Genomic DNA, 20804 nt, shown 5'->3' with positions numbered 1-20804 from the left:
AGGAATAGCTAAAGAGACATGTGCAGAATGGAGGCTATATGATCACATAGTCCAAACCATGGAGAAAAGCATTGTCTTGTAGCTTGCTCTAGTCCAAGGGCCTCCAGTCAGTAGTGTATTCACAATGGGTTAACCCAAAAACATCAGCGTGTCAGGAGGAATGTCATTCTGCTTTGAAAAAGGGTAAATTCAGATTAGTCTTGATGACAATACACAATTTCATATTTTTAACTAAATTTCACGCAAAAAGATCATTTTAAAATACATAAACTTAAAAATAAAAAAAAACTACAAGTTTACTCCAATCACATAAAAGCAGTCACAAAAAAATCATGGAGTGACAGCCCAGAAGAATCTTGTGATTTTAAGGAATCGTTACAAATCATCACCAAAGCACAAAAGCATAGTTAAAGGGAATCAGTCAGTAAGATGTAGCAGGCGTTATGGACATGTAGGCGATAGGAAGCAGAATAAAAGAATAGCTTGAAATTTGCAATCAGAGGTCTTATTCCAGAGAAATCCATGTTTTTCTTACATCTAAATGAGCTGTTTCAGGCTATTGGGCCGAACATTGATTTGCATTAGATTCTGCCTCCAGAGCTCATTATAAATGAAGGGAAGTACTACCAGTGTGAGACATGTAACCAACACAGAAAAGTAGAACTGAACTTTGTCTCAAACATATTAGCAGCTGCAGCTCTCACAGCTCTGCTGCACTGTAACACTGCAATACTGGGTGCCTGAAGGCTGAAACACCAAGAGGAATCTGCAGATGTGTCAGGGATAATCACACACAGCTCTGCATTGAGATCAGGAGAGCAGAGAGCGGCCATTACACATCACACTGGTAACTTACCTTTGATTTCTAATAAGCTCTGGAGGCAGATTCTCAGTGTCCAGCCCATAGTCTAACAGCTCATTTAAATAGAACAAAAAACATGGATTTCTCTGGAATAAGACATAGTATCGTAGATATCAAGGTATCATTGTATTCAACTTCCTGTGATCTGCATGTCCATGTAGACTGCTTAGGAGGGTTGGTCCTACTGACGGATTCCCTTTAAAAAAAGTATGTTAACAGTGTAACCAAACATGGTTTTCATTATAGCTTACGCATTTGACATAAGGCAAAGAAAAAAAACCTGCTCCATGATATAAGCGCTTTTATTACCGCTTAGGCAACATATCCAGAAGTTAATCCAAAGGAGTACACCATTATTTTGTTTTTTGTTTGATTTATAGTGGGGGAAATATGTATTTGATCTCTTGCTGATTTTGTAAGTTTGCCCACTGACAATGATATGAACAGTTTAAGGGTAGGTTAATTTTAACATTGAGAGAATATCAAAAATAAAATCCAAAAAATCTCATTGTATACATTATAAAAAATTGTTTCCATTTTGCAGTGAGAAATTAGTATTTGATCCCTCTGGCAAACAAGACATAATACTTGGTGGAAAAAACATTGTTGGCAAGCACAGCAGTCAGACGGGTTTTGGTAGTTGATGATGAGGTTTGCTCACGTCAGGAGGAATTTTGGTCCACTCCTCTTTGCAGATCATCTCTAAATCTTTAAGATTTTGAGGCTGTCGCTTGGCAACTCGAAGCTTCAACTCCCTCCATAAGTTGTCTATGGGATTAAGGTCTAGAGACTGGCTAGGCCACTCCATTACCTTAATGTGCTTTTTGAGCCATTCCTTTGTTGCCTTGGCTGTATGTTTTGGGTCATTGTCTTGCTGGAAGACCCAGCCATGACCCATTTTTAATATCCTGGCGGAGGGAAGGAGGTTATCACTCAGGATTTTACAGTACATGACTCCATTTATTCTCCCATTGATGCGGTGAAGTAGTCCTGTGCCCTTAGCAGAGAAACAACTCAAAACAATGTTTCCACCTCCTTGCTTGACAGTGGGGACAGTGCTCTTTAGGTCATAGGCAGAATTTCTCTTCCTCCAAACACGGCGAGTTGAGTTAATGCCAAAGACTAATATTTGTCTTATCTGACCACAGCACTGTCTCCCAATAACTCACAATCATCCAGGTGTTCATTGGCAAACTTCAGACGGGCCTGCACATATGTCTCCTTGAACAGGGGGACCTTGTGGGCGCTGCAGGATTTTAAACCTTTACGGTGTAATGTGTTACCAATGGTTTTCTTGGTGACTGAGGTCCCAGCTGACTTGAGATCATTAACCCCTTTATCCCATATGACGTACTATACCGTCGAGGTGGGGTGGGCTTTAATTCCCACCGACGGTATAGTACGTCATAGGCGATCGGCCGCGCTCACGGGGGGAGCGCGGCCGATCGCGGCCGGGTGTCAGCTGCCTATCGCAGCTGACATCCGGCACTATGTGCCAGGAGCGGTCAAGGACCGCCCCCGGCACATTAACCCCCGGCACACCGCGATCAAACATGATCGCGATGTGCCGGCGGTGCAGGGAAGAATCGCGCAGGGAGGGGGCTCCCTGCGTGCTTCCCTGAGCCCCCCGCAGCAACGCGATGTGATCGCGTTGCTCCGGGGGTCTCCCACCTCCTTCCTCCTTGCTGCACCCGGATCCAAGATGGCCACGGATCCGGGTCCTGCAGGGAGGGAGGTGGCTTACCAAGTGCCTGCTCAGAGCAGGCACTTGGTAACGCTGCACTGCTTTCAGACAGATCGGTGATCTGTCAGAGTGCTGTGCAAACTGGCAGATCACCGATCTGTATTGTCCCCCCCTGGGACAAAGTAAAAAAGTTAAAAAAAATTTTTCCAAATGTGTAAAAAAAAAAAAAAAAAATATTCCTAAATAATGAAAAAAAAAAAAAAAAAATATTATTCCCATAAATACATTTCTTTATCTAAATAATTTAAAAAAAAACAATAAAAGTACACATATTTAGTATCGCCGTGTCCGTAACGACCCAACCTATAAAGCTGGCCCACTAGTTAACCCCTTCAGTAAACACCGTAAGAAAAAAAAAAAAAAACGAGGCAAAAAACGCTTTATTATCATACCGCCGAACAAAAAGTGGAACAACACGCAATCAAAAAGACAGATATAAATAACCATGGAACCGCTGAAAGCGTCATCTTGTCCCGCAAAAGATGACCTGCCATACAGCATCATCAGCGAAAAAATAAAAAAGTTATAGTCCTGAGAATAAAGCGATGCAAAAATAATTATTTTTTCTATAAAATAGTTTTATCGTATAAAAGCGCCAAAACATAAAAAAATGATTTAAATGAGGTATTGCTGTAATCATACTGACCCGAAGAATAAAACTGCTTTATCAATTTTACCAAACGCGGAACGGTATAAACGCCTCCCCCAAAAGAAATTCATGAATAGCTGGTTTTTGGTCATTCTGCCTCACAAAAATCGTAATAAAAAGCGATCTAAAAATGTCACGTGCCCGAAAATGTTACCAATAAAAACGTCAACTCGTCCCGCAAAAAACAAGACCTCACATGACTCTGTGGACCAAAATATGGAAAAATTATAGCTCTCAAAATGTGGTAACGCAAAAAATATTTTTTGCAATCAAAAGCGTCTTTCAGTGTGTGATGGCTGCCAATCATAAAAATCTGCTAAAAAACCCGCTATAAAAGTAAATCAAACCCCCCTTCATCACCCCCTTAGTTAGGGAAAAATTAAAAAAATATATTTATTTCCATTTTCCCGTTAGGGTTAGGGCTAGGGCTAGGGTTAGGGCTAGGGTTAGGGCTAGGGTTAGGGTTAGGGCTAGGGTTAGGGTTGGGGCCACAGTTAGGGTTGGGGCTAAAGTTACGGTTAGGGTTTAGATTACATTTACAGTTGGGAATAGGGTTGGGATTAGGGTTATTGGTGTGTCAGGGTTAGAGGTGTGGTTAGGGTTACTGTTGGGATTAGGGTTAGGGGTGTGTTTGGATTAGGGTTTCAGTTATAATTGAGGGGTTTCCACTGTTTAGGCACATCAGGGGCTCTCCAAACGCGACATGGTGTCCGATCTCAATTCCAGCCAGTTCTGCATTGAAAAAGTAAAACAGTGCTCCTTCCCTTCCGAGCTCTCCCGTGTGCCCAAACAAGGGTTTACCCCAACATATGGGGTATCAGCGTACTCAGGACAAATAGGACAACTTTTGGGATCCAATTTCTCCTGTTACCCTTGGGAAAATACAAAACTGGGGGCTAAAAAATATTTTTTGTGGGAAAAAAAAGATTTTTTTATTTTCAAGGCTCTGCGTTATAAACTGTAGTGAAACACTTGGGGGTTCAAAGCTCTCAACACATCTAGATGAGTTCCCTGGGGGGTCTAGTTTCCAATATGGGGTCACTTGTGGGGGGTTTCTACTGTTTAGGTACATTAGGGGCTCTGCAAACGCAATGTGACACCTGCAGACCATTCCATGTATGCATTCCAAATGGCGCTCCTTCGCTTCCGAGCCCTCCCATGCGGCCAAACAGTGGTTTCCCCCCACATATGGGGTATCAGCACACTCAGGACAAATTGAACAACAACTTTTGGGGTCCAATTTCTCTTCTTACCCTCGGGAAAATACAAAACTGGGGGCTAAAAAATAATTTTTGTGGGAAAAAATTTTTGTTTTATTTTTACGGCTCTGCATTATAAACTTCTGTGAAGCCCTTGGTGGGTCAAAGCGCTCAAAACACATCCAGATAAATTCCTTAGGGGGTCTACTTTCCAAAATGGTGTCACTTGTGGGGGGTTTCTACTGTTTAGGTACATTAGGGGCTCTGCAAACGCACTGTGATACCTGCAGACCATTCCATCTAAGTCTGTATTCCAAATGGCGCTCCTTCCCTTCTGAGCCCTTCCATGCATCCAAACGGTGGTTCCCCCCCCCCCCCACATATGGGGTATCAGCGCACTCAGGACAAATTGAACAAAAACTTTTGGGGTGCAATTTCGCCTGCTACCCTCGGGAAAATACAAAACTGGGGGCTAAAAAAATAATTTTTGTGGGAAACATTTTTTGTTTTATTTTTACGGCTCTGCATTATAAACTTCTGTGAAGCCCTTGGTGGGTCAAAGCGCTCAAAACACATCTAGATAAATTCCTTAGGGGGTCTACTTTCCAAAATGGTGTCACTTGTGGGGGGTTTCAATGTTTAGGCACATCAGTGGCTCTCCAAACGCAACATGGCGTCCCATCTCAATTCCTGTCAATTTTGCATTGAAAAGTCAAACGGCGCTCCTTCCCTTCCGAGGTCTCCCATGCGCCCAATCAGTGGTTTATCCCCACATATGGGGTATCAGCGTACTCAGGACAAATTGTACAACAACTTTTGGGGTCCATTTTCTCCTGTTACCCTTGGTAAAATAAAACAAATTGGAGCTGAAGTAAATTTTTTGTGAAAAAAAGTTAAATGTTCATTTTTATTTAAACATTCCAAAAATTCCTGTGAAGCACCAGAAGGGTTAATAAACTTCTTGAATATGGTTTTGAGCACCTTGAGGGGTGCAGTTTTTAGAATGGTGTCACACTTGGGTATTTTCTATCATATAGACCCCTCAAAATGACTTCAAATGAGATGTGGTCGCTAAAAAAAATGGTGTTGTAAAAACGAGAAATTGCTGGTCAACTTTTAACCCTTATAACTCCCTAACAAAAAAAAATTTTGGTTCCAAAATTGTGCTGATGTAAAGTAGACATGCGGGAAATGTTACTTATTAAGTATTTTGTGTGACATATCTCTGATTTAATTGCATAAAAATTCAAAGTTGGAAAATTGCGAAATTTTCAAAATTTTCGCCAAATTTCTGTTTTTTTCACAAATAAACACAGGTAATATCAAAGAAATTTTACCACTACCATGAAGTACAATATGTCCCGAGAAAACAATGTCAGAATCACTGGGATCCGTTGAAGCGTTCCAGAGTTATAACCTCATAAAGGGACAGTGGTCAGAATTGTAAAAATTGGCCCGGTCATTAACGTGCAAACCACCCTTGGGGCTTAAGGGGTTAACAAGTTCTCCCCGTGTAGTTTTAGGCCAATCTTTCACCTTACTCATGATCAAGGATACCCCATGAGGGAAGATTTTGCATGATGCCCCAGATCGATGTCGATTGACAGTCATTTTGTATTTCTTCCATTTTCTTACTATTGCACCAACAGTTGTCTCCTTCTCATCCAGCATCTTAATTATGGTTTTGGAGCCCATTCCAGCTTTGTCCAGGTCTATGATCTTGTCCCTGACATTCTTAGAAACTCTTTGCTCTTGCCCATGTTGTAGAGGTTAGAGTCTGACTGATAAATTGAGTCTGTGGACAGGAGTCTTTTATAGAGCTGACTATGCAAGACAGCGGACTTTAATGCAGGTAATGAGTTGATTAGGAGCTTCTAACTGATGTGTAGAAGCCAGAACTCTAAGGCCAGTCTCACACGTCCAGATAATTCCGGTACCGGAATTATCCGTGTCAGTGTGCTCACGTGGCACATCAGTGTGACACACGTGCGGCATCCGTGTGCCGCCCGTGTGCCGACTGGGTACCACACGCACCGTGCAGGAGACGGCGCTACAGTTAAGCGCTGTCCCATGCATCTGGTGCTGAAGCCCCATTCATTTCTTCTCTCCAGCAGCGTTCGCTGGAGAGAAGGAATGAATAATCTTTTTTTTCATTATTTATTTTTGTTTTTAAAATAAAGTTGCCGGTAATCTGCCCCCTCCCACCCCCTGTGCGCCCGCCCGCTGGCATTAAAATATTTACCCAGCTCCCTCGGCGCTTGCATCCTCTCAGCTCTTCCTGTATGAGCAGTCACGTGGTGCCGCTTATTACAGTAATGAATATGCGGCTCCACCCCTATGGGAGGTGGAGCCGCATATTCATCACTGTAATGTGCGGCACCACGTGACCGCTCATACAGGAAGAGCTGAGAGGATGCAAGCGCCGAGGGAGCTGGGTAAGTATTTTAATGCCAGCGGGTGGGCGGGCGCACAGGAGGTGGGAGGGGGCAGATTACCGGCAACTTTATTTTAAAAACAAAAATAAATAAAAAAAGATTATTCATTCCTTCTCTCCAGCGAACGCTGCTGGAGAGAAGAAATGAATGGGGCTTCAGCACCACACGCGGGGGGGGGGACAGCGCTTACAGTAGCGCTGTCTCCTGCACGGCACACGGACTGCACACGGACAACATCCATGTGCGGTATGTATTTTACACGGACCCATTGACTTCTAATGGGTCCGTGTAATATGTGCGCTCCCACGAACACTGACATGTCTCCGTGTTTTCCAAACGGACACACGGTCCGTGAAAACACGCTGACATGTGCAGAGACACATTGATTTTAATGTGTCTACGTGAGTCAGTGTCTCCGGTACGTGAGGAAACTGTCACCACAAGTACCGAAGCCACTGACGTGTGAAACCGGCCTAAGGGTATATATTTCCACAGTCAGTATTGGCAGCGCTTTGGACGCAACACATCTCCGCAAGATAAATTAACATACTGCAGTTTAGAAAGACGCACCACATGTGCGTATACACAGGGACGCCGGAGGCCCATCCACTATGCTGTAACTTCTGGCCGCTGCGGCTGTATGCAGCGTCCAATCCGCAGCATTTACTGACCGTGGAAACATACCCTTAATGGTTGCTAGGGATCAAATACTTATTTCTCACTGCAAAATGCAAATAAATGAATATAATTTATACAATATGATTTTCTGGACTTTATTTTTCAAATTCTATCTCTCGATGTTAAAATTAACCTACCCTAAAATTATAGACTCATGTTTTTGTCAGTGGGCAAACTCACAAAATCAGCAAGGGATCAAATACTTATTTCCCCCACTGTATATACAATGTAGAGACAGTCCAAAACCAGACTGGTTTAATAAAAATAGAGCTAATTTTAACAGTTAAATACAACGCAGAGTGATTGATTGATACATACTATATAATGATATATACTATACCTGCTCCATTACTAAGCCTGCCTCCTACAGCAATCTGGCGAGAGTTTCTTTCTCCATAACTCCTGCAAAGAAGGATGTAACAGTTACTGATAAGATATGACTGCTAGTTATACATGACAGCTATAGGTTTTTGGGACATAATTTGGTTGGGCAAAAAAAGCGTCCATCAGGTTTAAAGAGGAAAAGTCAGAGGGTTTAAACAAGAGCCCCCCTTTTTTTTTTTTTTTTACAGTAAGTGTTTATATGTGATCGGCTGGCATCTGACCTCCACCAGTCACCAGAAATAAGTGTCTTTTAGGCCTCTTTCACAAGTCAGTGTCTCCGGTACGTGTAGTGACAGTTTTCTCACGTACCGGAGACAGAGACACACGTAGACCCATTCAAATGAATGGGTCTATGCACATGTCTCCGTGTTTTCACGGACCGTGTGTCCGTGTTGAAAACACAGACATGTCCGTTTTTCTCCGGCAGCACGGTCCGCAAAACGTCTCGCACACGTGCACACGGAGAAGTGTGCACTCTCCTCCGTGTGCACGTACCGCCCGCAGGAGAGACAGCGTGTGGTGCTGAAGCCGGTACTCATCCCTTCTTCCCAGCAGCGTTCGCTGGAAAGAAGGAATGAAAAATCTTTTGTTTTTCTTTTCCCTTAAAAATAAAGTTTGTGCATACCCTAATGCCTCCCATCCCCTGTGCGCCTCTCCCCCACCCCCCCCCCCCCCCCACCCCCCACTTGCCAGGAAATACTCACCGACACCCAGCTCCAGCGATGTCTCCTCTCAGCGCCGGCAGCAGGCCCTGTGTGAGCGGTCACGTGTTTCCGCTCATTACAGTGACGAATATGCGCATATTCCTCACTAATGAGCGGGACCACGTGACCGCTCACAAAGGGCCTGCTTCCGGCACTGGGAGGAGACATCGCTGGAGCTGGGTGTTGGTGAGTATTTCCTGGCAAGCGGGGGGGAAGCCACAGGGGATGGGAGGCGGGAGGGGACGCACAAACTTTATTTTTAAGGGAAAAGAAAAAAAAAAAGTTTTTCATTCCTTCTTTCCAGCGAACGCTGCTGGGAAGAAGGGATGAATACCGGCTTCAGCACCGCACGCAGGGGACAGCACTTAACTGTAGCGCTGTCTCCTGCATGGTCCGTGTGGTCCTCAGTCGGCACACGGGCGGCACACGGCTGCCGCACGTGTGCCACACTGATGTGCTACGTGAGCACACGGACACGGATAATTACGGTACAGATTTCTCCTGTACCAGAATTATCTGGACGTGTGAAAGAGGCCTTAGACACAGAAGTACCACACAAATACAGGATGAAGAGGACAATGGATATGTACAAATATTGCAGAGATTCTACTAGCCCCAATGTGCCTTATAAAAGAGTAGTATTATATGCAGAGAGTCCTTCATATGATAACACAATAAGATATATCACATGAATAGTAAGAAGGAGAAGTTATATATAAAGCATGCCAGTCATATCATTGGTATAATAACTTCGGGGGCTGCGCAAATTGTGTGCCCTCAATGCACATCCTGACACGGGCATTCATTCGATGCGCCTCATCATGCAGTAGTTAACAATCCGTGTGCGCTCAGAGCAATATGGGATTCTCAGAATTTCTTTTAGTCTGTGCCCGATGAAGAGACCTGTGTAGTCTCGAAAGCTTGCAATTTGGTACCATCTTTTCAGTTAGCCATTAAAAAGGTATCAACCACTGAGGACTCTCAATACTAAATATTTTTCTCACAGAGCAAGAAATTAATGGTGCGGCGGCTGTCAAAATACAGCTGCTAGCCCAAGAAGTGCAGTGCTCGGGAATCCGCTCAGATAAAAGTTCATGGAGGGCAGTAAGGGACCTACGCGTCTGAGGTTCGCCACCCTTGCCTTAGGGGTACCACAGTACCAAATGCTGTTCAGACGTAACTGTCCGGTACAGACTATCATGGAGTACCCGTTTTAGTGACTTTTTTTGTTTGTTTGTTTGTTTTAGACAGATACATTCCCACTTACGTTCGAGAACCTTCCAAAGTACTCTGGATCTCCTTCAGCATATCTGTAGAGATAACAGTTATTGCATTTAATAACAAGGTTATTTAATCACCATAGAAACTAGTTCTGCAACCTTCTCACACTTTCAGTCCATCATTTAAAATGTTTATTTACTGTCAGAAAAATCTTGTTTACATCTTAGAATTTTTTACCAGGTTTTTGTTACCTCATCTGAGAGCAACAAGATTTAGGGGCAGAGACCCCGATTCCTGCAATGTATCACTTAATGGGTTTGATAAAATCACCATTTTTTTGGCTGCAGATCTACCAGTTCTCTGAATTCTGAGTCTGTATAACCCAACCCACATGAGTGATTGGCAGCTTTCTGCCTATGCACAGTGTGCACAGATAGCTGTCATTCAGTGGTAGGTGCATACTAACAATGGCTTTCACACCTTGACGTCACATGCCAGCGGGCTTGTACACAGAGCCCACATCTGTCTAGGCACATGTCGGCCGTGGCTGGGGTTCATAGGAGATCAGGAATTTTCTCTACATATCACAAATTCAAATCTAAGGTTACCAATAAATACAGTAAAAAGTTTAAAATATGGAAAGAAAATTTCCAAATCGCCCCTTTATGCCCCATTTAAAAAAAACAAAAAACATTTCGTATAGCTGATTTTTAAACACCAGTATTCCTTTTTTTTGGCCACTGCAACACACTTGGAATTTGTCAGTAAGGCTACTTTCACACTAGCATCGGTACGGGGCCGTCGCCATGCGTCGGCCCGACGTACCGACGCAAACTGAAAAAAAAATGAACAACGGGGGCAGCGGATGCAGTTTTACAACGCATCCGCTGCTCCATTGTAAGGTCCGGGGAAGAGGGGGCGGAGTCGGAAATGGCAAACAACGCACAAAAAAACATTACATGTAACTTTTTTTGTGCAGACGGTGCGCCAAAACACGACGCATCCATCGCACGACAGATGCGACGTGTCGCGATATGTCGCAATGCGTCGCTAATGAAAGTCTATGGAGAAAAAACACATCCTGCAGGCAACTTTGCAGGATGCGGTTTTACTCCAAAACGACGCATTGCGACGTACGTCAAAAAACGTTAGTGTGAAAGTAGCCTTAACCGCGCTCCTGGCAGTGACTGTGCAGGCAACATCTCCGGTGTCCACATGATCACCACGACATACCTATACATCAAAATGTAGGAACACCATTCCCATTATGAAACACATGTGTATGTCAGATGTTAAGATGGGGTTAAGCAATTGCTGGAAGGCATGTATATTAAATGGTATTTGCCCCCCCCCCCCTCCTCCCAGCTATAGCAATGACCCTCCTATGCTGTCCAGTAAGAACGTAATATCAACAGCACACATCACCGCTGCAGCCAATCACCGAGCTCAAGGGCTCTGCCAGTGTAGACAGCTCCTACATTAAACTAAAAATGGTCTGCTTCTAATAAAAAAAAAACATTTAAAAACTATCAGGAATAAAAATGGCTATTTAAACAGTGCATGTTTTTTTTCTGCATTATCTCGGTCACTGCGTCTAACATGAAGACTGAGGGGTTGAACATAAGCAATCAAGTTACCATTCATTTTCCACGGGAAATTTCAAAAATGTTACAGGTGATTGATTATTCAATGTGTGTTTCACTATTCCCATGCACAATGTTAAAAGGCTGGCAAACAATAAGCAGTTAGGATTACCCGGTGACATCACGTAAAACAGATATATATATATATATATATATATATATATATATATTTTTTTTTTTTAACCATGTTGATATTGCTGTTCATTGGTATAACGCCTCTTTGTGTTCCTTCAATTCCCTCTAAGAACATCATTCTAGTTTCACTGCACAGAAAAAAGGCGGCAAAGTTATTTCTGCCATTGTACGGGCCAAAGTATAAAATCGGCGCTGTAGAAATCACTTTTCACCTGCAATAAATAGATTAGATGTACGTTCTGAGATGGAATAAAAAAAAAATACTGTATATACTCGAGTATAAGCCGAGATTTTCAGCCCAAATTTTTGGGCTGAAAGTGCCCCTCTCGGCTTGTACTCGAGTCATGGTCGGCGGGTGAGGGGCAGAGAGCGTGTCGCATACTCACCTAGTCCCGGCGCTCCCCCTACCCGTCCCACGGTCTTCGGTGCCGCAGCTCTTCCCCTGTTCAGCGGTCACATGGTACAGCTCATTAAAGTTATGAATATGGACTCCACTCCCATAGGGGTGGAGCCGCATATTCATTTCTCTAATGAGCGGTAACGGTGACCGCTGACAGAGGAAGAGGCTGCGGCACGCGGAGACCAGCTGTCCGGGGGAAGGAGCCAGGGACGCCGGGAGCAGGTAAGTATGTCATAATTACCTGTCCGCGTTCCACCCGCCGGGCGCCACTACGTCTTCGCGTCCTCTTGCAGTGACTGTTCAGGTCAGAGAGCGCGATGACGTATTAGTGTGTGCACCGCCCTCTGCCTGAACAGTCAGTGCGGAGAGACGCCGAGACGGGACACTGAGGAGCTGCAAGCAAGAGAGGTGAGCATGTCATTTTTTTTTATTGCAGCAGCAGCATTCTATATTGCACAGATTTATATGGAGTGTCTATGGGGCCATAATGAATGGTGCAGAGCATTATATATGGCACAGCTTTATATGGAGCATCTATGGGGCCATAAAGAACGGTGCAGAGCATTCTATATGGGGTACAGCTTTCTATGGAGCATCTATGGGGCCATAATGAACGGTGCAGAGCATTCTATATGGGGTACAGCTTTCTATGGAGCATCTATGGGGCCATAATGAACGGTGCAGAGCATTCTATATGGGGTTCAGCTTTATATGGAGCATCTATGGGGCCATAATGAACGGTGCAGAGCATTCTATATGGGGTACAGCTTTCTATGGAGCATCTATGGGGCCATAATGAACGGTGCAGAGCATTCTATATGGGGCACAGCTTTCTATGGAGCATCTATGGGGCCATAATGAACGGTGCAGAGCATTCTATATGGGGTACAGCTTTCTATGGAGCATCTATGGGGCCATAATGAACGGTGCAGAGCATTCTATATGGGGCACAGCTTTATGTGGAGCATCTATGGGGCCATAATGAACGGTGCAGAGCATTCTATATGGCACAGTTTTATATGGAGCATCTATGGGGCCATAATGAACGGTGCAGAGCATTATATATGGCACAGCTTTCTATGGAGCATCTATGGGGCCATAATGAACGGTGCAGAGGATTCTATATGGGGCACAGCTTTCTATGGAGCATCTATGGGGCCATAATGAACGGTGTAGAGCATTCTATATGGGGCACAGCTTTATGTGGAGCATCTATGGGGCCATAATGAACGGTGCAGAGCATTCTATATGGCACAGTTTTATATGGAGCATCTATGGGGCCATAATGAACGGTGCAGAGCATTATATATGTGGCACAGCTTTCTATGGAGCATCTATGGGGCCATAATGAACGGTGTAGAGCATTCTATATGGGGCACAGCTTTCTATGGAGCATCTATGGGGCCATAATGAACGGTGCAGAGGATTCTATATGGGGCACAGCTTTCTATGGAGCATCTATGGGGCCATAATGAACGGTGTAGAGCATTCTATATGGGGCACAGCTTTATGTGGAGCATCTATGGGGCCATAATGAACGGTGCAGAGCATTATATATGGCACAGCTTTATATGGAGCATCTATGGGGCCATAATGAACGGTGCAGAGAATTATATATGGGACACAGCTTTCTATGGAGCATCTATGGGGCCATAATGAACGGTGCAGAGCATTATATATTGCACAGCTTTCTATGGAGCATCTATGGGGCCATAATGAACGGTGCAGAGCATTCTATATGGCACAGTTTTATATGGAGCATCTATGGGGCCATAATGAACGGTGCAGAGCATTATATATGGCACAGCTTTCTATGGAGCATCTATGGGGCCATAATGAACGGTGCAGAGCATTATATATGGCACAGCTTTCTATGGAGCATCTATGGGGCCATAATGAACGGTGCAGAGCATTCTATATGGGGCACAGCTTTATATGGAGCATCTATGGGGCCATAATGAACGGTGCAGAGCATTATATATGTGGCACAGCTTTATATGGAGCATCTATGGGGCCATAATGAACGGTGTAGAGCATTCTATATGGGGCACAGCTTTCTATGGAGCATCTATGGGGCCATAATGAACGGTGCAGAGCATTATATATGGCACAGCTTTCTATGGAGCATCTATGGGGCCATAATGAACGGTGCAGAGCATTATATATGGCACAGCTTTCTATGGAGCATCTATGGGGCCATAATGAACGGTGCAGAGCATTCTATATGGCACAGTTTTATATGGAGCATCTATGGGGCCATAATGAACGGTGCAGAGCATTATATATGTGGCACAGCTTTATATGGAGCATCTATGGGGCCATAATGAACGGTGTAGAGCATTCTATATGGGGCACAGCTTTCTATGGAGCATCTATGGGGCCATAATGAACGGTGCAGAGGATTCTATATGGGGCACAGCTTTCTATGGAGCATCTATGGGGCCATAATGAACGGTGTAGAGCATTCTATATGGGGCACAGCTTTATGTGGAGCATCTATGGGGCCATAATGAACGGTGCAGAGCATTATATATGGCACAGCTTTATATGGAGCATCTATGGGGCCATAATGAACGGTGCAGAGAATTATATATGGGACACAGCTTTCTATGGAGCATCTATGGGGCCATAATGAACGGTGCAGAGCATTATATATTGCACAGCTTTCTATGGAGCATCTATGGGGCCATAATGAACGGTGCAGAGCATTCTATATGGCACAGTTTTATATGGAGCATCTATGGGGCCATAATGAACGGTGCAGAGCATTATATATGGCACAGCTTTCTATGGAGCATCTATGGGGCCATAATGAACGGTGCAGAGCATTATATATGGCACAGCTTTCTATGGAGCATCTATGGGGCCATAATGAACGGTGCAGAGCATTCTATATGGGGCACAGCTTTATATGGAGCATCTATGGGGCCATAATGAACGGTATGGAGCATCTATTTCTATTTTTGAAATTCACCGGTAGCTGCTGCATTTTCCACCCTAGGCTTATACTCGAGTCAATAAGTTTTCCCAGTTTTTTGTGGCAAAATTAGGGGGGGGTCGGCTTATACTCGAGTATATACGGTACCAGGGCGCACTAAAACAAGTATCTAACAGTAATATCTATATATAGGAACATTTTCAGTAATGATTGTAATAGAAAAAATTGTTATGCCATATTTTAATTTGAAGGAAAATTGTACCTTAATTCCAGACACCAAATTTTTTTTTTTTACGTCTTGGGAATATGGACAATGGCACAAAAAAAAAAAAAATTATATATATATATATATATATATATATATATATTTTTTTTTCATAAGAACTTGGGAATCAATCAAAGACTACAGCGGACTGCAAGTTCCAACACTGTTGAAATCCTTAAAATGCCTTTACATTCCAGTGGCAGCAGTAACAAGGGGATACTCACTCTCATCATTCAGCAACGCATGCTCCATCACCTGCCTTCGAGATCTATGTGCTGAGAGAAGGGCAAACAATTATTAAGAAATAAAGATACATAAAGATTTTTCTCAGTGAGAAAATTATATTTACAGGGGCTTTCTTTCGTTGCAACCAAATATCCCATTAATGTGTGGCCAGCTGTCTTACCCCTCTTCTCAGAAGACCAGGTCCCAGCGGTCATACCCACCCCGATTCTAATGCTTATGAAATTACCTAATGGCAGAAAATCCATATAATCAATATGTATAATACATATATTATATATATAATTTCACATATTTGACTTATTCAGGTTCTATGGAGACCAAGTCACTGAAATGTATATATATATACAAAAAAAAAAAAAAAAGACAAGCTGACTGGGTAATAATCGGAATTAGGTACAATTCAGAATTTGTTTCTTACCATCTGTACTAGAGTCACTCCTGCTGGGCATCCTGCAATGACAGTAAACCAATAATATATTATCAGGCCATTTGGCATTTCCAAAAGACTAAGCACAGGTTTCATATGTACGAGTGATGCTATGACACCATAGCAATTGCTGGTGGAAAACTGGCCACTTCCATGTCACTTGCCTGGATCGTTCGTTTTGCCTTTCTGTGCTGTCGCCTCTTTGGAATCGTCCATTCACAGATGGTTCTGGAGGCTCAACCTTGCATCGAGGAGCAATAAGCCAGCATGTGGACAAAGAAAAACGCTCCATTTCCGAAGGCGATATGAGGTAAAACCCTTTAAGGAAAAAAAAAAATCTAAGTATACAGTGTAGAATAACAAAATACAAGAAAGATGCAAGTATTTTAAATAGTTGTATTAAGCGAGACTGGTTTTACCGTCTGGACGTGGGTTCCACTCACCTTGCCCACTCTTGGTGAACACACAAGATGCTATTCCGCTCACATCTTCCTTCCGGATACAGTCATAACGCACTTGTGACTTCAGATGAGGCAGAGACACCACCTGGATATCTCCCAGGTTGGTAAGAACAGTCAAGTGATTTTCACTATGGTCTTCTGCTCGACAACTGCCGAAAGTGCACACTGCGGCCTTCCGAACCCGGCAACCTTCTGTGGCCGTCAGCTTTAGCTTTAATTTACTGCTCACTTTTGGCAGAGTGAATACCTGTTAAAGACATGTGTCAGAATACAGCTAGTAGAAACCTAATCCAGTACAATACCCACAATGATACCTACCTTAAACTGTTCTTCAGATATGACCAGCAACTGGTGGCTGCCTTGCATATCTGGACTTTTCGAAAGGTCATGAGCAGCTTCAAGAGGTTCTGGGAGGGGAACGCTGTGGCCATCCAAAATTAGGATGCCCACTACTGGTGCTCTGTGCATAAGTTGGATTTCTTTGACTGGAACAAGCAGAAGAGAATTTCTCTTTATAATGATGTATACAAACCATATCAGCAACATCAACACAATAATCTCCAGAATAATTACGTAGAAGTGCACTTAGACTAGCCATATGATCGAACCTTCCTGGAAACACTTGACTCCCGATATTCCACCAATGTAAACAGGCTGTCAGTCACCCAAATGAGGAAAAAGCTCGGTAGAAATCATTTTTGAGGCATTTTAAAAGGGGGTTTTCACCTTTAGAAATAAGGACCCCAAACAATTCTAGTAATGTAAAATAACAAAACCCGGCAGTAATCAATCACCCTCCCACCGCTGCTCTGTTTTCTGTAGTATGACTGTAAAAGTGACATGTCAACAACTCACTTTACTGCAGTCAATCACTGATCTCAAGAAGGCGAGTACCATTTAGTTTTCTAACTTGCATTATACGAACTGTTTGGGGCCCAATTTTTCTGAAAGTGGGAAAACTCCTTTAAATAATATTTGACAAAAAATGCCCCTGTGTAAACAGGACCTTTGCTATCCAGAACAATGACACTATGTGCACAAAAATGATCCATTACTGATTGCTCTGTACGCATCGTAAGTGCCATTAGCCTGTCTAAACAGCCATTATAGGACTGCCAGGAAGCAAACGTAGCCAATGGTTCAGCTGCCATCAGCCAATGTAAACAAGCCCTTACTTTGTGATGCAGACACTGCCTCCTCCATCCGTCGTTCTGTTGGTGGGACGCGCAAAGAAAAAGCATATACTGTGCCACCGTTCGTACCAGCCCATAGAGAGGGAGAATGCCGGGTGCCTGGGGAAACAAAATGCTAAAAATGACCAACATAAAACCAACAACTAGTAGAAAAAAAAACCAACATCTTAAAAATAGGTACGAATTTTAAGATGATAAATTGCAGGGAGTAATCCATTTCAACACTTCTGGGCAATGGTAATACAAGGACTTGGCTGCTGCAAACCCTTCAAATCTCATTTCAACCCTCTATCTATTTTACCAGATTTAGTGCCATTGTGAAATCTGTACTAAATGCTTTGACATCACATTTTACATGCTCCAAATTGAATGATATGGGAAAACTGCTCAGAACTACACATTTTGGAAAACCTCCATTTTTTTCCCTTTAATAATAATCATCGAAATAGGAGATTATATAAAAATAGTGAGAAGCTTTAAATACAGTTTTACGGATTAGGCAGTTTGTATTGATTTGCGTATTTTATTCTCCCTTTAAAATATTGCAGATTTCAGATTGCACAGTTGTCCCGGCTAATTCCGTGTCTGCACAGCGCTTTCTCTGCGGGCTTACATTTTTTGTCCAATCCCAATAGCACCCAGCAAAGCAGAAGAAAAACATTTGAAAGGAGTCCCCTTATGTATCCAAAATGGAAAATTCATGAACTCTTCCTAGACTAGAGAATACACTTCCCATTCCCAATGGTATATAGCTTACTGTCACGGATGAAGGTGTCCGCAAAATACAGTGTGCGCACAAACCCAGTGAAGGAATCTTCTGCTGATCGAGCCTCAATCTTGCGCTGCACAGGGGCCAGCTCCATCTCATTCAGAGCTTCTTGCTCTAAACGGGCATTTGCCTCCTGCACCTGGTGAAATCAAGGCAAAGTACGGTATGTCTGAGCACAAGGTAATATTTAGTGGCATCCCCAATTTATCAAAGAATTACGCTGAATACCTTCTAATGTAAGAGAGATAGATGTATGCAGAGACTGGAGGAACAATATGTTGTGCTGAACCGTGCACAGATGTAATATCCCATGAAAACAGACCCTTCATTTGCATAAATACTGCAAAGGCATATTTCTCAGGATATGTGATAAGTGCATGTCCTGGAACTGGCACCAACAGGGGTCCCCCAATCCATCTGGTGAGGTGGACATGGGGAATCCTAGCCCCCTCTCTTCCACTGTTTCACTGTTTTCTGGTGCAAACCAATTTCTTAGTAAGGTGCCATAGCCTATTCAGGCTCTAAAGGGGTTTTCTGCTTTTGGAAATCCCCCAGCTCCAGTTTGTTAAAAAAAGTAAACAACTAACCTTTACTCACCCTCCCCCGGTCCAGCTATGTCTCTCCCCTGCTGCTCCCAGGCTCTGTTATTTATGCAACGCTGATGTCATGTCCTAGTACTGCAGTCAGCAAGTGAGCTCAGTGGCTTGTGCAGTCAACCCTGGCAGAGCTGCTAAGCTCAATGATTGGCATGACGTCAGTGCTATAGGCACTAAACACTGAAAGCAGCACTGGACCCTATGAGGGGGAGTAAAGAACAGTTTGACCTTTTTTTGGCAAAACAACCTGCAGCTGTCTGATAGGGGTTTTCTGAACATAAAAGGCCACTTTAAAAAGACATTTCCCTTCATTGGACCTCTGATGTCCTCAATATATTATTTCATGAGAGAAACCCTAGAAGACATGGCCTGCATGAGCACGCCTTTCCTGAAATATGTAACTATACTGTACCACTGAACCACTAGTGGAGCACATTATATACTCCATTAGCCCTTTAATAACTTACTGAAAGACAGTATATTCTACACCTGAGCCTCTCCCCCTGCCTTATGCAAGCACAGAAGTTAAGCTTCAATCTCCAATGCTAACTGCACCTTTCGTGACTCTACAACACAACCGTCCATCTACACCTTAGCAAGCCTACACCAAAGAAGCCTGCTACAGATGGTCAGATCCCAAAGTGGAGGCCGACTACCCAATCTGACCTTTAACTTCATACATTGTACCGTGTCTCATTGATATCTTCAATAAAAAGATTAAAGAAAAAAAGTATATAGCAAGTTCTTACTTTAGTTGCAACTCCATCCCTTCGCTTATTGACCTGACTCCTCCGAATGCGCCTAAAAGATTGGCGCAAAGACTTTTTCAGAGACTTTACACGGGACAAAGGCCCTTCCAGGGCTAGCTGGTCGCTGGCATGTAGTGTGCACCTATAGAAGCAGAAAAGTGGTCAGAGAAAAAAGGTTGTGAAGATTCGGTTCACCATTAACGCCTTGATTCATGAGCGATATTTCACTTTTGCGCTTCAGTTTTTTTTCCTGAAGGCAGTAGGTGAGAATCGCCTTTAGTGAATAATGTGATCTGTGCTATCTATGTAGGAGACAGAGGTATTGCTAACAATACAGAGCTGCTGTATTGGACAGTAGAAAGGAGGTTTGCACAGCTTCATTAATTGCAGGTTCTTTTTTCCTAAAAGTGACACTAAAACTGAGATTTCAGCCTAATTGGGCATCTGTAAATTGTTTTTCTTAACCAAACAAATCTCTTAAAAAAGGGGTCACTCTACTATACGATCAATGCTTAATCAATGCAGGGCCCCAATTATAACAACATGAATACTCCCTTCCCACAGCAGCTCGGCTCCTGTGATGTCAGCGCGGCTATTCTTGGGAGTGTTTTGTGACACTGCTGTGTCACATGCTGCCTGCAGCCAATGAGCAGCCTCTGTTCAGGAGCAGCTCATCAATATTTCTTTAAGATGGATGTCTTGTCTGACATACAGTTGTGGCCAAAAGTATTGACAGCCCTGCAATTCTATCAGATAATACTCAGTTTCTTCCTGAAAATGATTGCAAACACAAATTATTTGGTATTATCTTCATTTAATTTGTCTTCAATGAAAAAACACAAAAGAGAATGAAGCAAAAAGCAAAACATTGATCATTTCACACAAAACTCCAAAAATGAGCCAGACAAAAGTATTGGCACCCTCAGCCTAATACTTGGTTGCACAACCTTTAGCCAAAATAACTGCGACCAACCGCATCCGGTAACCATCAATGAGTTTCTTACAATGCTCTGCTGGAATTTTAGACCATTCTTCTTTGGCAAACTGCTCCAGGTCCCTGATATTTGAAGGGTGCCTTCTCCAAACTGCCATTTTTAGATCTCTCC

At 43.2% G+C, this 20804-nt stretch overlaps 1 protein-coding gene across 5 annotated transcripts in view; it reads right to left on the bottom strand.

The window, feature by feature from the left end:
• Positions 1-20804, bottom strand: part of LLGL2 (LLGL scribble cell polarity complex component 2) — a 128898-nt gene that overhangs the window by 301 nt on the left and 107793 nt on the right. For 3 of the 5 annotated variants that reach the window (XM_069752360.1, XM_069752361.1, XM_069752358.1), the window contains exons 16-26: positions 19699-19840; positions 18342-18492; positions 17567-17683; positions 16710-16876; positions 16374-16638; positions 16095-16248; positions 15922-15953; positions 15482-15532; positions 9923-9965; positions 7908-7969; positions 1-171 (exon numbers count right to left, since the gene is read on the bottom strand). The exon at positions 1-171 is cut by the window's left edge and continues 301 nt beyond it. In XM_069752360.1, coding sequence (XP_069608461.1) covers positions 164-171; positions 7908-7969; positions 9923-9965; positions 15482-15532; positions 15922-15953; positions 16095-16248; positions 16374-16638; positions 16710-16876; positions 17567-17683; positions 18342-18492; positions 19699-19840 — 1192 coding nt within the window. In that variant the 3' untranslated portion in view covers positions 1-163. The remainder of the gene's footprint in view (positions 172-7907; positions 7970-9922; positions 9966-15481; positions 15533-15921; positions 15954-16094; positions 16249-16373; positions 16639-16709; positions 16877-17566; positions 17684-18341; positions 18493-19698; positions 19841-20804) is intronic. The other 2 variants (XM_069752362.1, XM_069752359.1) reach the window with 1 other exon arrangement.

The sequence above is a fragment of the Ranitomeya imitator genome, chromosome 2 (assembly GCF_032444005.1).
Source record: "Ranitomeya imitator isolate aRanImi1 chromosome 2, aRanImi1.pri, whole genome shotgun sequence".
Taxonomy (NCBI): domain Eukaryota; kingdom Metazoa; phylum Chordata; class Amphibia; order Anura; family Dendrobatidae; genus Ranitomeya; species Ranitomeya imitator.
Note: the sequence above shows the minus strand (reverse complement) of the source record. Positions and strands in the feature narration are given on the sequence as shown.